The sequence below is a fragment of the Falco rusticolus genome, chromosome 10 (genome assembly GCF_015220075.1).
Source record: "Falco rusticolus isolate bFalRus1 chromosome 10, bFalRus1.pri, whole genome shotgun sequence".
NCBI classification, from domain to species: domain Eukaryota; kingdom Metazoa; phylum Chordata; class Aves; order Falconiformes; family Falconidae; genus Falco; species Falco rusticolus.
This window is the reverse complement of record NC_051196.1, coordinates 16,108,116-16,124,954: the sequence shown is the minus strand read 5'-3', so window position 1 is coordinate 16,124,954 and position 16,839 is coordinate 16,108,116. Positions and strand designations below refer to the sequence as shown.

General features: G+C 44.4%; 1 protein-coding gene across 9 annotated transcripts in view; it reads left to right on the top strand.

The window, feature by feature from the left end:
- Nucleotides 1–8,870, top strand: part of NAV2 (neuron navigator 2) — a 223,392-nt gene extending 214,522 nt beyond the window's left edge. For all 9 annotated transcript variants that reach the window (XM_037402734.1, XM_037402735.1, XM_037402739.1 and 6 more), the window contains 2 exons: nucleotides 3,858–4,061; nucleotides 5,133–8,870. In XM_037402734.1, the coding sequence (XP_037258631.1) occupies nucleotides 3,858–4,061; nucleotides 5,133–5,258 (330 nt within the window). In that variant the 3' untranslated portion in view covers nucleotides 5,259–8,870. The remainder of the gene's footprint in view (nucleotides 1–3,857; nucleotides 4,062–5,132) is intronic.
- The last annotated feature ends 7,969 nt before the right edge of the window (nucleotides 8,871–16,839 follow it).

The window sequence follows — 16,839 nt, the reverse complement described above, 5'->3', positions numbered from 1 at the left end:
ATCTCTTAGCAGTTTGGATGGTTCTAAGCATTGCCGCACAATTCTCAGTATCTGTATGAGTACAGAGCTTGTTGGAATCAGGAGAAGGGTTCAGCTGAGGATTGCTATGGACTTGGCATGCAACTGTGGGGGAAAAAGGGCTGTTTTCTTCTTCAGTCCCCTGCTCACAGGGTAAGCAGGGCAGCACATGATTTAAAAGCCGGTTTTGGCGATAGCGTAGTCCAATATCAGTAAGTTCTGGTCACTGCATGCCTGAAAGCTGAACACGAGATCACACATACAGAAATGAAAGGTGGATTGCAGTGAGAGGCTAGAAGATTGAAGAAGGGCTAAAGGTGGATGGAGAATAGGAAATTACAGCAATGCATTGGGAGCTTGTGTTTTGCGAAGAAGACAAATGCCATTTTGAGAGCATAAGCTATAATTACATCTGCTAGAAATAGGAAGAGGTTAGTACATCATGTAAAAACAGTCATTAGAAAGAAATGTGGAAAGGGTTCAGAAAAGAACAATATCATTAAGTATTATGGTACAGGAACCATTATTCAATGGGAAAGATGAGAAGCTCAGACTACTCAGTTTATTCAAGAGGAAGCTAAAATATTACTCGGTCTATGGGAGTCTCTTCTGCTTTAGTTTTGCAGGGAAAAAAGTCAAGTGGATGTCTGACAAGTTTGGACTAGTAAAATCCAAACTATAAGCAAGACATGGCTTGTTATTATTGGTAAAATTAATTAACAGTTGGGAAATTTTACTTATGGTAGTAATAGGTTCTCTATCACATATGTCTCTGTGTCTCACGTGTTTCTGAATCATAAAATAACTCCCAAGTACAAGGTCCGTAGAGCAGCCGTTGTAGTGCAGCGTGGTTCCTTCATGTTTGTGAAAAACAGTTCTCTCCGTTCTGCTACTGCTTGCGGCTCAGCATTGCTGTGTTTGTCAGGATGCCTTGCCAGTAAGATACATGTAAAAAAAAAAAAAAGCATGCAAGACCTCTTGGGAAAATACAGGGATTTTGTTTTGTTTTGCTTGTTTATTGCATTTCTTTTCAATGCAATACCCTTTTGAGGTTCAGCTCCTGTCCGCATGGGAGTACTCTGCAGAGTGGGGAACTTGTGAAGATGCAGCGGTCTGAGGATTTGAAGAAGTACTTAAAAGAAAAAGGGGAGGGAGGTGGAATTTTACATTGTGCCGTTAAGCCACCTTGGGTTTCATCGGCTAGCTAGACAGCAGAAACTTACAGATGTTTACAGAGAAGAGAGGGGAGACAACCCTGTCATAGAAAACTGAGCTTTTACTAATGGCTTCTTCCAAATCTAGGAAATACATGAATTCTTCAGTAAGTTTTGGTTAAAAGTTGGACAAACTGCGACTGCCATTTGAAATTTCCCAGTGCCTGGAGACCTCATTTTCTTTGGGACGATTGTGATAGACTCTTAGACATGTGGAAAACGATAGGTCCTAGGTACAAAACACACAGAGGAACTTTGCTAGAAATAAAACGGGAGAGCCATTTTCCATAAAACTTCCTATAAAGGAAGGTCATGGCAGCCAATAATCTTTTTAGACCTAAAATGAGAAAGGAGAGCATGTGACACTGTTTCCTTCTGAAATGGAGAAGACTGATGCTCTCGGTGATGCTTGGGCTCCTTGTGCTGTGTTTTGAAGCTCATATCACTGATCAGTAGGTGTGGAAAGCATTGAAAAATTACTAATGGAAATGAAGCGAAAGAAAACCATTAGTAAAACCATCATTTGTGCTTGCGTGTTTTGCCTGATACCTGCCTCTTCCCTTAGGTTGTCTGAATGGCTTGCATTCCAGGTGGAAGGATTTCAGTTTCTCACTTTATGCTTTAGACTCTTTATCCACTTCGGTCCCATTTCCCCAAACCCCACTAACTCATTTCCATTTAAGTAATGTCTCTTTTTTTTCTAGTCAATGGATAAGGATAAGGCTTAAGTACTTGAAGAGCAGCCAGAGTTGTGCTTAACAAGCTAATGCTAGAAATGTGTGTTTCATTTTGGGCTGTTTTCTGTCCCCCACACCCACAAAGGCTCCTCTGAGAACACATCTTCTCTCACCAAAGTGCCTGCCAGAAAGGAAGGGCGGACTGCTGATTTCACTCTGATCTCTGCGGATCTAAACTGAACTATTTTTATATTCCTGTTTCTCATTTAGAGAACTATTTCGGGTCAAAGACAAATGAGCCAAATGGATCCTTAACAATAATTGCTCCCATTGGAGCTAAGTATTTTTGTTCTTCAAAACAGGGATGTGAAAATTAAAGGGTTATATAAAACCCCAAGTTCTTCCTGCTTGGCGTATCGATACAGAATGCAGCAGCAGCAAAAAGAGGACCCAGAGTCCCTGCAGCTCCCTGCCACCATCGCTCGTACTCCATCACATCTCTGTGGTGCTTTGTGAAGGAACCTGTTTGTGCCTTCCCCCTTAATTGCTTCCTAGAAAACATGAACGGGATGGACAGAGCTGGTTGCTGCAGAAGGGAGTAGTGAGTTAGTTGTTCAGCCTCTCATCTGCTGAAGATAGGTGGGGATTTCGTGTATTGAAATGGGAATTGTACTTACAAGCTCATTTTCAGAAACGAGCTAGGACCTACACAGACCTTCTAGGCAGCAAAGACCTGCGAAAAGGGTGAAATCCTTCTCCACTTGGCAACCGACAGGTATTGCTGTAAATTCAGGAACAAGGTGAAAATAGGAGAACTGGTTTACCACAGCTTGAAGACGTTATGCTGGGGCAATAATATAGTACAGCTCAAGGATGGAGAGTGTTTAGGTTGTGGAAGAGGCTGTGTGAGATGACCTAGCACCATCTGCTGGGCACCTCTCTGTGGGCTGGGACCTGCTCCGCTGTGCTGCAGAATGAAGCAATATTGGTATTTAGGGTGATTTAATACTTTGGGCATGTGAAAAATTAAACCACAAAAAAAAGCCAAGAAGAAATAATGATGAGAAAAATAAAATAGTCTTAGATTCATCAGAGTGCTGATGAATTTCTTGGTTAGGCTGCTGCTTTTCCCCCTGCACGTTGTGCAGGAGAGTTTTCTGAGTTCAAGTGATGAAACGCCAGTGACCAAATGGAGTTGCTGAAGGATATTTAGGCTAAAATCTGTAAAGTGGGAGTAAACATTTGCAAGTCACTTGAAGCTGTGTGTTTGCTGTTGCAAGTCCTGTGGCATTGAAATGAATGTATTAGCCAATTAAGGCAAACCAAATATAACAAGGAGAAGAATACGCTGGGATTTGGTAGCACAGCCTGTTCAACACAGAAAAAGTTTTTGAAACAGAGCTTGCTTATTGGAGATAGGAACATGACCACAGACAAATTGTGTCGGCACTTTTTCTGAGTTGACTAGAAAGAAATTCTCCCAACTTGAGAGCCTTTCGCCGTGACATCTGTCATTGTTGCCTGGTGACAGGTCTGACATTTCCTCTTACACGTTCCACTGATGGCAGTTTTGTGACGACAGCAAACACAGATAAAGCAGTTGCTGGTATGATCCCGATGTCAACATTGATGGCCTGTTCTGTATATTCGCTTTATTTAAGTTAACTTGATTAGGCGACGTGGTTTTCAGGTCTCCCTTTCTTCAGCTGGTGCCAGGAGAAGGGCACTGCGGTCTCACAGGAGCTGGTCAGCCCCTTCCAAACCAGGTGCCACTAAAAATAGCTTTGTGTGTCATTAAGGTAAGGAAAATCTCACTTGTTTGTGTTCAGCCCGGCTTGCAAGTGTTTTCTGCCACCCAAGAATCACGGCACATGCCTTTTGGTGAGGGAGGCGCTGACTGAAGCGGTTGACTAACAGGAATGTTTTACATGTGGTTTTGTTCTTCCAGTTGTACGGGAGGAGAGCGCCCTGGGAGGACCCTGCCAAGTGGGTGATGGACACCTACCCCTGGGCAGCCACCCCCCAGCACCATGAGTGGCCACCTCTGCTGCAGCTGCGGCCTGAAGACGTGGGCTTTGATGGCTACTCGATGTCACGGGAGGGCTCAACCAGCAAACAGGTCCCAGTGAGTGATGCTGAAGGAGATCCTTTGGTGAGTTCTCGTTTTTGAAACCGCAGAACTGCTTTGTTTCCCTTGTTTCTAAGGACTAGAAACAGGACTAAAAAAGTAAAGGACCGCTGAGGAGTGATGAAAAGTTTCAGAGTGAGAAGGCAGTGTTTCTGGGGAAGTCATCAAGTCAGCCTGGGGAAAGCATTCGCACAGAAAGCCCGCACAGTTTTGCGAGAGACAGCGGCAGAAGCTTTTCGCATTTGTTGGGGGTACTTTGAGGATTCATTTTTTGAGGAGTGACTGAGGATGTGTGTACTAAACTTAATTTCTATGCTGTGGAATTCAATATGTGATGTTGTTACACGTGCCTGAATTACACGGTAGAACCAATTTGTTGAGCTTGTTTTGCCACAATTGCAAAATAGGCTTGTTGCTTTACTTCACTTCACGTGTAAGCTATGCTCTTGACCCAAATGAGAAATGAGATTTCGAAGGAGTATATGAACTAGCGGTGTTCATGAGTGGTGTCTAATTTATTAGTCAGGCATACCTCACAAGCATACAGGGAAATGTTATACATTCTGTAGAAGTACAAGTTCAATTGAGCTTTCCAGTGGGAAAAGGTTACTGGAGCTGCTGTGCAAACTGAATGCCCTGAAGCTGTTCTGTGGAGATGTACATTTTTCTGGACAGCTGGGAGTACTGGATGTGTGTTACAGGTTTTTACTAGCTCGTATATACTATACAAATGTCAAGCTAGCTATTAGGACATTCAGATTTGCCTCTTTTGACTGATCTGTCCATGTTTCCATGGGTCAGAGGAAGAGGGGGTAGGATGCTTGCAGAATCCTGTCGAGCAAGGCCGTGGAGTAATCCCTTCGATCTTTGCATCTTCAATTTTACTGGAAAAGCATGCTTGTTATGACTCACTTGCATGCTGCTGTAATCTGACTTACAGTTAATGTCTCTTTTCAGAGACTCGGTATTAATTAGTCTGCTTGTTCCTGCCTTTTTCACCCACTGGCAAAGTGAATGCTGCTGTAGCTTTCCTATGGAGTTGATATTCTTTCTGCCTCCGAATACAAATAATTGTGAACTTCTGTGCCTTTGCAGATGAACATGCTCATGAGACTGCAAGAAGCAGCCAACTACTCAAGTCCTCAGAGTTATGACAGTGACTCTAACAGCAACAGCCATCACGATGACATCCTTGATTCATCTCTGGAGTCAACATTGTGATCTTGTTCAGATAGAAACAGGCTGTTTCCATATTGCTCTCCCACTTGGCAAGAACCCTGATCACAGACTCATGAAAAGAACACGTTCCTGGGCTGGGCTGGGATCTCAGTATTAGAGCTGCAAGAACAACAAGACACTTGGAGTCAGTCTTGAACCTGGGTGCGGGCAACCCAAGCAGCCTTTGTATTGTTTTTCTTTTAACAATGATGAGAACTGCACTATTCCTTGGTTTTCTTCTGTTTAGTTGCTGTAAGCTCTCATGCCTAAGATACTGAAGATGTTCAAAATAATCATCGTTACTAAAAGTTGAAGGGGTGGGAGGGGAACTTCCCAACTGTGAAGCGAATAGCTTTGTGCCATGTACTGTCCGGAAGGAGAGGGGAGAGGAAATATTTGCCTATGCTGCTTCTGACCAAACACATTTAGGTGAGGGCTGGACTTTTACCGATCAGCTTTTAGGAGTAAACTCAGCTTCATATAGTTCTGGTGCTATAACAGTATCGCTTGCCTTGGAAATAATACTCAATAAAGGCAAAGCTGCAAAACAGGGATGTTTGAATAAATATCAAAAAAGAGGGGGGGGGGGGGGGGGAAGCAAAAGTGCTGCTCTCCTTGCCAGTCTGAGACCTTGGCTTTCTTTCATTGTGTGTTTATAAAGATATATATATAAATAGGAATATATAAAAATATATATACAGTCTGAACAGATCAGGTTTTTTCAAACACTGTGTAACAATCAGTCCTACTACAAGTGAAAGATCAGGTAGCCCTTGGCTAGTCAGGGCCTGATTCTCTTCCCACTGACATCCACATAACCAACTTGGTTGACTTCATTGGCATTAAAACCGATTTATTTCCGCGAGGGGAGTGAGTGTCCCTCCTCTGCAGCGAAAGGGCCGTGCCCCATCGAGTCGTGCAGCTCCACAGGACCCTTGGCAGTGCACAGGCGTGGAGAGCCCTGCACACGGAGGTGAGCTACACCCCTGGCAAGGGATCAATCACACTTCCCAGTTTTTAATTCTTGCCATGAAATGTTACAGCTGTTTTCTAAAAACTTTGACTTTTGTTCAGAGGTTTCGTTCCAATCAGCATAACTATAAACGGATTAATTAGAACTCTGTGACAGTTCCAGTGCTGCTCCGGTTGCAACATTTACTTCCATGGTTTTTCATTTTAATTGGGGGAAAAAAAATAATAAATGAATCTTTTAGCAGTATTCAGGTCTGGAAAAAAAGGAGGGAAGGTACTGTGTCTTTTTAAGTTTAGCTGGGCCATGCTTTTTGAGTTTTGGCAGAGCCGTGAACCTGGTTTTATTTCTCCTCCTCTCTGAACGCACACACCTACACTCGCAGTGTTAAGGCTCGTACTTGGTTGGGGAAGCAGAATGCCTCCCAGAGGGTTGCGCTTCCCTTGGTACGGAAGCAGATGCTCACACCACCATCACCGCGATGTTGGCTGTACCTCAGCGACAACATCACTCCTTGATATGGATCCGTACTAGCCTTTCCAGCTATCTTTTGGTGCTGAACTTTAAAGCGATGCCTTATTTTGTACTAATTGTGTTTGATTAAATTAGTGCTGTATATTACAGGATTTTATTTAAAGAAACAGGGCTAAAGTCATCTCTTGGAATATCATAAGTTGCTGTGAATATTGTTTGTATGAAATACTAGAATTTGTTTAAATGTGACAAAAAAGGAGGGAAATGAGATAACTTTTCAGGTTCATATCAATCCGCAGCTAATAAATCACTGAAGAGCTGTTTTATCTACCCATGCAGGAGGAAGGAAGGAAAAAAAAAAAAGAAAGCTTTTCAACTGTAATGAATGCTGTCATTAATAAATTGCAGGAATATGCTGGTTTTTCAATGTACAGAAAGAAAACTTATTACAAACACTTTTTTAAGAGCTTGTGGGTTTCAAGTAATATAACAGACAAGTTCATGCTTCTGTGACTCAGCTTGAGAGGATGGTTTTATTATACCTCATGACTTTCTGTAACATAACTGTACTTTGTCTTACTGAGCTGGTCTTGAATCTGCTCCTGTTACAACTTTTAAGTGCTGATGACTTTTTTTTTTAAGAAGAAAAATATTGTAAAAGAAAAATTTAAATATTTTAATGACGGGGGGGGGGGGGCGGGGGGAAGAGCTTGGTGTTGTTACTGTTTTAACCTTATGAACTCTATTTCATGATTTCACTGAATGAAATACCAAGGGTTACTCAGCTAACGTTCCTAATCCAGTTCTTGGTACTGTAAAAATGGGATAAATCTGTGTGGAATCAAATAGATAGCATGCTGATGATGAGTTTGAGAGAGGTTACTTTTTCCAGTAGTCTGGACAATTCTGCTTCCCAGCACTGACTTTACCTGCTACTACTGTGAATTTTGGTATCTAATCCCCCAACTGAATCCGTGCAGATAGAGCATGTGCCTGTAAAAAAAAATCCAGTTGCAGGACTAGGGCTTTAAATGGACTTTATCTCCTAGAAAACGTCTCGGTTAACCTTTAACTGAGTGCTGTAAGACATGTTTAAAACGGTGTTTTATTTGTGGGGAACGGGGTTTTTTTCTTTTCTTCTCATTTTTAATCCTGAGCTGAAGCTCAGGAAGGAATTTCAGTTACTTTTTATTGACACGAGCTTGCATTACAGTGAGAGAGGCAATTTTGGCTAGGATAGGCATTCTAAGCATCACGATATTCAGTGTCTTTTCTGAAACTTCGGGAAGCAGGGTTACCTGTTGTGCACATGTCTTCATTTTTATCAAGACTTCCTGTAGATTAGATTAAGTCTTTCTTTAAGTGGCTTAGTTCACGTTTAAGGCTTTTTCAAAACACTTCCTTGTTTTTGCTTTTTTTCCTGACAAAGTTGGCTTGTTTAATAAAAAGAAAATCAAGAAAGAAATGCAAGATTCTATGCAACATTCATGTTGAATTATAAATTGGAAGTATAAACAGTTTTCTTTCCTTCAGAACTGCCAAGAATGATACAGGCCATAAATGAGATGTGGTTTATTTGGGGAAGGGGGGCGGGGGGGGGGGGGGGGGGGGGTTGGTTGGCCTTTTTGTACATTTTGGAAGAAGCAAACTGATATTTCATTGTTGATGCTTAACTTCGGTATTATGTGTATGAAATCTTGTCTAAATGTGGCGATTTTCTTTCAAGAAAAAAATACAAAAACGGAGCAAAAAAATCTTTCTTTGTCGATACTAAATGGAAGGTTGCTGTTTTGATCTAGTCATTTCCAGTGGAACAGTTTATGAAATATGTTCTATAAGATGTACATTTTTTCATTGTAACATAGAAATGTAAATAATTGATTAAAAGTGCTGCATTTTGATGAATTTTTTCTAGCCATTTTTAAAGAGAAAAACTAGGAATTGAGTATTTTGTGTACGTTTTATGATGTTTTCCATTTGCTCCTCTCCCTATTTAATTTTCAGTTCTCATTTAGGATTGGAATTTGTGAATGGTCTGTTTGAGATCATGCCTCCCCTTTCTCACCCTCCCCGTTTCTCCCCCACCCCCTGTGTCATGGAGAATAAAGCTGATGATTGTACCAGTCTTAAATTATTCATGATTCAATAAAATTGATGCTTATTTATTCAGATTTCTGGTTTCCCAGAACTTTTTGTCCCTTCCTAATCAAATTTTTTTTTTTTTTTTTAAGATTGCGGGGTTCGCTTCTTGGGTTTATTGGCTTCTTAAAAGTACTTCTGAAAAGATGCCAACAGCCCTTGCCCACATCCAGGAGGAAATTCAGCAGAGGGACTACACCGATACCACACTCCCCCATAGCTACTCCTTGCACACAGCATCCATCAGGATCTGCTCAAGGCTGGCCTGTCCACTTAAGAGTGTCTCTGTGTAAAGCTGTCAGTCAGTAGGTGGCCAGCAGGCTGGACATATCCTGATGGCAGGTGGTGCCAGCTGCTTCTTCAAGAGAAGCCCCTGTAGGTGACGAGGGCTGCAGGCGGTGTGTGTTCGCCTTATTCCGAACGTGCTTTGCAGGGTGAACCTCATAGAATGGGTTGGGTTGGAAGGGACCTTTAGATGTCGTCTAGTCCAACTCCCCTGCAAGGAGCAGGGCCATCTTCAACTGGATCTGTGATTACACAGTAATAAATTTATGTGGGTCAGTAAGAGAAGGTAGGGATCTATTCTTCTTTCTTTCAAATAAATAACTAAAAAAAAATAAGTACTTTCTTCAGAAAGGATAACTGTGCAACCCTGCACTTAAAGCCTAAGGGAAACTTTTCACCAGTAGTAACTTTTTCCTTGGAAGCTATTTTCTTATTTCTCCTGGGTTTTGGCAGTTCCTTGTAGTTATCTTGTCCTCTACTCACTGATTCAAACTATTGATGTCAGTAGGACAGATTCACCTGTACCAAAGAGAACGTTTTGAAAAAGAAGAAATTCCGCTAAAAATTGATGATCTGTGTTCAAGTTAGTTTAATCTAAAAATACTCTGCAACTTTAATAATGCAGCAGTGCAAACCCTAGCTCAGAGCCGATCTTTGCAACGTGGGCTTCATCCGTCCCTCCGCCATGGTTTTCCAGAGGCAGGATAGTTTTGGATGTGCTCGAGCAGATTTTTCAGTGTTCTGTAAACTTCCTTTGATTCGCAGAACTGCATGTTTTAGAATTGGCCCTGGGAAGCACCTCAGCCCTGATTTTGGGTAATGTTTGAATCAATTCTGGACTGGCACCAAAATGCTGAATCTCTCAGGAACTCTTCCTCCTTTCCATCCTTTTTTTGGCTGCCCCGTCCCTTCCCTGTGCTCTTCTCTGTTCTGTGCACACCAGCTTGAACACTCATCTTCACTTTTTTTTTTTTTCCTTTACCTCATCTTCTCTTTAACCTTTATTGCCCTGCTTTTCTGTTTCCAACATCCTATTTCATTCTTATTTTATACCCTTCCTGGCTCCACCCCATCACTCCTCAGTGCTGTAGGATCAATGCTGAATTCCTTCCTGCAGTGGAAAGGGAAATTCCCTTGAGTCATTTTATGAACTCAGTCTGCAGCCTGTGACTTACACTCTTCACTTTCTGCTAACCTTTTCCACCAGTATCTTGAAGCAGTCATGCCAAGAACCAGAGAGGAAAAACCTCCTGGTACCCTTCAGGCTGCCATCCTCTCTTCTGCACAGCCTCATTTTACCACCTACAGGTGCTGAGGATTCTGGCGTTAATCATGCTGTTAGGTGTTATAAGCGAGGGCTGATGGTATGGAAACACCTACTCTTCATTGGTTTCTAGCTTTTCACGTGGACTATCAGTCTGGTTCTCTCTGCTCCGAGATTATAGCCCCCACTTGGCATGGGGAGGACCCCCATGAGGTTGCTTTCCATAGCACACATTTGCAGTGTGTCGGCAGGAGAGGAGCAGCTGTGCAGGGACCCTAAAAGCCCACAGTCGTTCCCATCCCCTCCTTATTTATCAGAAGACTTTTGGGGCTCAGAGCAGAGCACAGCAGCTGAGGACAGCTCTCATCTGTGCCAATGGCAGCAGGACGGACTGCACACAAATACTTTCCCATCAACATCTCTGTTTGCTTAGGCACACAAAGAAATCAGAGTTCCTCTCTCCTTCCTTGATCATGGAATAGTTTGGGTTGGAAGGGACCTTTACAGGCCATCTAATCCAACCCCCCTGCAAAATGAGCAGGAACATCTTCAACTAGATCAGGTTGCCCAGATTCTTCTGGTTTCCTCAGTTGCTGGAGACTCAAGGAGAGCAAGGTGGTTACAGAGGATGGAGACCATGGGCTCACCATGGGTCATTCCTCCTGCTCCTGCAAGAGGCTCACTATGTGGAGCTAGGCAACGGGAGGTCTGAAGCACCTTAACATAAGGTGGGATCCACAGGGAGATGGGAAGAGGTTGTGCTTCCAGTGAGATCTTGTGGTAATCCTAACAGAAAGACTTGTACACCAGGGAGCTGGTGAACCACAGAACAGTTACCCTGAGCACGCCCAGGCCTGTGCTGCATTCTGCCCTATGCTGCAAGGCCAGCCTGGCCTTCAGACCGGTGCTGGGCTGCAAAGAGCCCTTCTCCATGGGGTAGACTCAGCCAGCCATTCCAAGGCAGCTCCTGCTGGGTACTGGGGTTAAGCCACCCGTGTGTCCCTGCCTTTATCTAACCCTGCAGCAAGAAGTTCTCACGAGTACATCCCTGGTATATGTCTGGACAGCAGAAATGATGAATAGAGTTGTTTTCGTGTAAGAATAACCCCCTATAACAGCTCCAATAGTAGGGGGTGACTGGAGGCCCCTTTGATGCTACACCACTCGGGGGTCCCACGGTCTAAGGGGATTGTCTCAGATATTCTCTAAGATATCTCTGCTTTCCTCATCTTACCGTGTTAGCTCTTATAAAGAGCGCTTCGATACCTCACTGAGCCCGAGCACCTTTTTTACTGGGATCATAATGAACCAGCACCACCCAGTGCAAAACAGATGTTAGGACATCGAGCCTGAGCCCAGCGGGGGAGGAACAACACAGGCTCGAGTCTGTGTGAGCCACTAAACCTCATCCACAACAGTATTTCTGGCAACATTATTCCACCACTTCCAGCCTCCCGCTCCCTGCCCACCCCGGCATCAGTCCTGACCGTTAAATCAATCATTTCTGCACAGCCATGCAAGGTCGTCTATCGGGTTCCTGGATGGCACTGAGGGGGACAAGGACCCTGTATTTCAGACAGGCCAGCTTCAACAAGCTCCAAGCCCAGCTGTGAGAGTCTGTGGGCAGCATCCGTGGGGGGCAAAGGGGCTGCTGAGTGCTGGGAGTTATTCAAGAACATCCTCCTGGAAGCACAAGAACAGCCTGTCCCCTACAAAGGGCAAGGGAGAAGGCAGAACAAGAGACCACCCTGGCTTAGCAATGAGTTGGGGTGTGCCTAAACAAAAAAAAAAAACAACAAACAAGCAAACAAAAAAACCCAAACAAAAAAACCCCAGAAAAACAAACAAAAAAAACCAACAAACAAACAGGAAAAAAAAGAGACATACTGGTTATGGGAAGGTGGCCAAATGCCCATCAAGGACTACAGGAACCTCGCTGGGGCGTGCAGAGATGCAGTTAGGAAGGCTATGGCTCAGCTAGTACTGAAACCGGCCAAAGATGTCAACACCAAGAACAGGTTCTTCAGCTTCGTGAGCAGCAGGCAGGAGCACAGGGAGGGCAGAGGTCCAGGGCTAAACAGGGCAGGGAAACTAGTTACAAATAATGCTGGGCAGGCAGATGTTCTCAAGAACATCTTTACCTCTATTTTTACCAGCATAGCTGGACGCCAGATCACAGCGACAAGTAGATACAACGTACGTGTCAACCCACCGGCAGTGGAGGGAGGCGGTCTGTGTCCTTTTGCCAGGGCTCAACCCACACAGACCTGAGGGCCCGGGCAGAATCCGCCCCAGGGTGTTCAGAGAAGTGGCTGCCACTGCTGCGAGGCCAGTGCCTGTAAACTTGGACAAGTTGTGGCCATCAGGGGACATCCCTGATGACTGGCAGAAGGCAAACGTCAAACCCATTTACAGGAAGGGCCCAAAAGAGGAGTCGGGGAACTGCTGACCCATTAGCATTGCTTCAGTCCCTGGGGAAGTAACGGAGCGAGCCCTCCCAGAAGCTATGGCAAACCAAATAAAGCAGGTGATGGGCAAAAGCCAGCATGGATTTACCAAAGGCAAATCATACCAGCCTAGTCTGATCACCTTCCACAGTAAACCGACATTTTCTGTCTACATGGGGAACACGTTAGCTGTTGTTTACCTGGACTTCAGCAAAGTGTTTGACACTGTTTCCCACAGTCTTCTCCTGGACAAACTGTCAAAATACAGCTTGGTCAGGCGATCAGTTCAGAAACTGGGTGACAGGCAGCACTCAGAGGGTGGTGATCAACACTTTTTACTCCAGGTGACAGCCGGTCACAAGTGGGGTCCTCCAGGGATCAGTGCTGTGCCCCATGATGTTCAACGTCTTCACATAGCTCTTCTGGATGATGTGGTTGACAGGGCGCTCACCAAGTGATGCCACTGAAGCAGGTGGTGAGATGGACACAGCAGATATAGGCCTAGACAGGCTGGGAGAGTGGGCTGGCAAGAACAGTGTGAAGTTTAACAATGACATAACCAAAGACCCCAGGACGGGCTCGGAGCAGAGTGGCTGGGAAGCACCTTGCTGAAGGGGCCTGGGGACCCTGGACAAGGAGCCAAATGTGAGCCAGCAGCTCAACAAAGGCAAGTTGGACCCCGGGCTGCATGCACGTGGGCATTACTGGCAGAGGGAAGAGACATCATCATCCCACCCTACTCAGCACTTGTCAAGCCACACCTGTGTCCAATTCTGTTCCCCCACCCCAGTTAAAAAGTAATGTGGACAGACTGGAAGGGGTCCAAGGGATGGCCATGAAGATGACCAAAATGGTGGAGAACCTGCCCTATGAGGAAAGCAGTTAGGTCTCTTCTCCTGGAGAGAAGACTTGGGGACGACCTCATCACAGTATTCCAGTACTTAAAGGGCAGTTACAAGGAAGATGGATGTCCTCTCCTCACAAAGAGCCACACGGAGAAGACAAGGGGCAAGAGGTACAAGTTGCACCAGGAGAAGTTTCACCTTGAAATAAGGAAGAAATTTTTTACAGTGAGAAAAATCATTCACTGGAACAACCTTCCCAGGGATGTGGCAGGATGCCCATCAATGGAGGTTTTTCAAGATGTGATTGAACAAGGTAACAGTTCTCATCTAGGCTCCCTTTCCCATGAAAGGCTGGACCAGAGGATGGATTTTTCCAGGTTCTTTCCAGCATGGGCTGTTCTGTGAGTCTATGAAGTATTTTAGCTCTTTCCTGATTACAAGGAAGGGAAAACCAGGTGAAAGTAGCACACCTGGCACTTCTGCATGTTCAGGAAAGGCACTCCTGTGAGGTCCTGGCTACTCTGCTGGGATTTCCCTGGTGTTATAGCCCTGATATTAGATTGGGAAAGGGATGCTAATACATTTTTCAGAGTTTGAAGGATTTTATTTATCTAGATCACGTTTAATCTTCGCTGAAAAATACAAGAGCCCTAAAGATGTACAATTAAGATCATTTAATAATAAGGTCTGGCAGGAGGGATGATCTTCTGCACCTCTTTCCCATCCTCGCTGAGCATTTCTGCCATGGCAGTGAGGCAGTTCAAGTGCTGGACCAGCTGAAATCAAAGCAAATCAAGAAAACAGCTTTCTGCTCTTCAAACTGATCACTTCAGGCCCAGCATGTGTGCACGGGTCGGGGAGGAGGAGGGGAAACAACGAGAAGTGAGATGCTGCCTTGTTCCTCTGACCACAGCAGAGCCCACAGCTGGTGTGTCACACTCAGCCTTAAACTTCCCAGGCAGAGATTTTTAAATGCCATCAGTATTTTTGAGGACCAAACCTGGGTCTCTTCAAAGAAGTCTGTTTTTTCCTTAAGGTGGGGGTTTAGCACTGGTGGGTATTTTGCCTTTCATGAGCCTCAGCCTCCACTGGTTGCTTCTGGGAACCAAGGAGCCTTGCTCCTTGGGCTGTGTTGTTTTATGATGATCGTAACGTTCAAATGTCCTTGGAGGACAGGTGTTCTTCAAAAGAGGGAATTTTTTTTTTTTTTTTGGTTCAGCTGTGGCATTCTGAAGCTCTATGGCACTGCAATGCCAGTAGCTGGCGAGGATTTCTTGCTTACTGTTGTTAGAAAAGACAGTATTTCATACAGACGAGATAAACGTGCTTTCCTGTGCTGTTAACATCTGTGGCTTATGAGATGATTTCTACACGTATGGATAAGCATGTTTTCAATGGTGTACGGCTGCCTGCCCTGTCTGCCCCAGCTGTGGCACAGGTGGGAATGCTTCCAGCCCCCCGGGGGGGAGCAGCCTGCCAGCTGGGGAAGGGGACCCCAGGGGCACACTCCAGGGCTGCTGCCAGAGGATGCTGCCTACGGCTCTGCAGGTAACAGCACAACTCCCTGAGAAAATGGTTTATTTTCTTTTCTTCCCCTGTCCAGAAGCCACTCTTGCATGCTGGGGGAGATCAGAGTTACAGCAGGCACAGACGTGGAACCAGCTGGTTTCTTAAGGGGTTAAATCATTGAGAATTTGCTGCCCCGAGCTCACAGTCTGCAGAGATAAATCCCCCTCCTGCCGTACCCCTTTCCCACTGTCAGATATTTCCATCCTGGCTGGGAGAAGGAAGAACAGCTGTACAGGACCGCTCCAGACCACCGGCTCTTTAGCAAGAGCACTTTAATATCACAAAGCAACAGTTATGGGAGTGCATTACATACAGGATCACTTTGTTCCAAAACTATGGATGCTACTGGTCATTTTGGAAATCTTGCCATCTCCCTGAAGGCAGGAAAGGCTTCTGACCACCTTTCCTCCTTTCCCAAAGCATGCAGAGAGCTGCATTACAAAATAAAGAAATAATTTCCAGGGCCAGCAGTTTTGCATTAGCCTCACCAAGATCAGCTCGTTTCAGGGAACAGGGGCAGGTGGCCTTTGACACTCCTTACGTGAACAGCAAATTATGAAGCATTTTGCTCTCAGAAATACACTCCAGCTGAACTCCCAGTGTCATGCACAGCAGGGACAAACCCAAGGGTCATCAGGTCCTCCTAAAGCAACTGAAATCTCTCCCCATCCGAGGTAAGAAAATCAGTTTATGCCTCTGACATTAGACCTGAGGAACAGTAGCTGCTTCTACAGGACTTCTCTTGGCACAGGTAACTCGCATAAGCCATCACCTTCCAGGGTATAAAAAGGAAGCCTTGGAGAGGTTGGGGTTTTTTCCTGGGTGTCACAGGTGCAGTTTGGCAGCCGTTGGTGAGTAAAAAACCCAGCTTTTTAATATCTTATTAAGGTATCCCTGAATCTTAAATGGTTGTGCTTGGTGGTTGTATGGTGCTTTTTTTCCTGTAAGAGAAAAGAAAAAAAAAAAAAGACCCTTGAAAAGAGGGGGGGAAAAAAGAAAAAGTAAGGTTGATCAATGTCACGTTTCAAGTAAGGGGTTTTCCCTGTTAAATGGTATTCCAAGGTTATTTTTCCTTTAGTAAGACTATTTGTCTAGCAGAATAAGATGTATTAGCACTCAGGCTGAAAAAAGTAGTCTGGAATAATTGGTTTTGGTAACATTTTAAATGCAGACAAGCTGTAAAGAGCAGAGGGTTAGCAGCTTCTGTTGAACACTGAATTATGTACATTATATATATAAATATATATAGGCATTATGTATAAGCGATACCTGTTCTTGTTTTGGATGGGTTCTGTTCTTGGGTGTTGTAATGTGTGTGATGGTACCTGGGGTCTCTGAATTAGCCTGTGAATTTTAAATCAAAATAAGTATTATGTATTAGATCCCTCTTTAGAGGCTACTTAACTGTGGTTTTATGCTTACTGAACTAGTAAAATTTAAATTACAAATAACTGTCATGGGGTACTTGATCGCTTAGGGAGTTCGTAGGTGGATAACAATACATTCTCCAGCATACAGACTGCTGATAGTGCACGTAACAGCTCTTTTGTTTGACCCTGGATGAGCACTCAGGTACATGGTACCAGTTGCT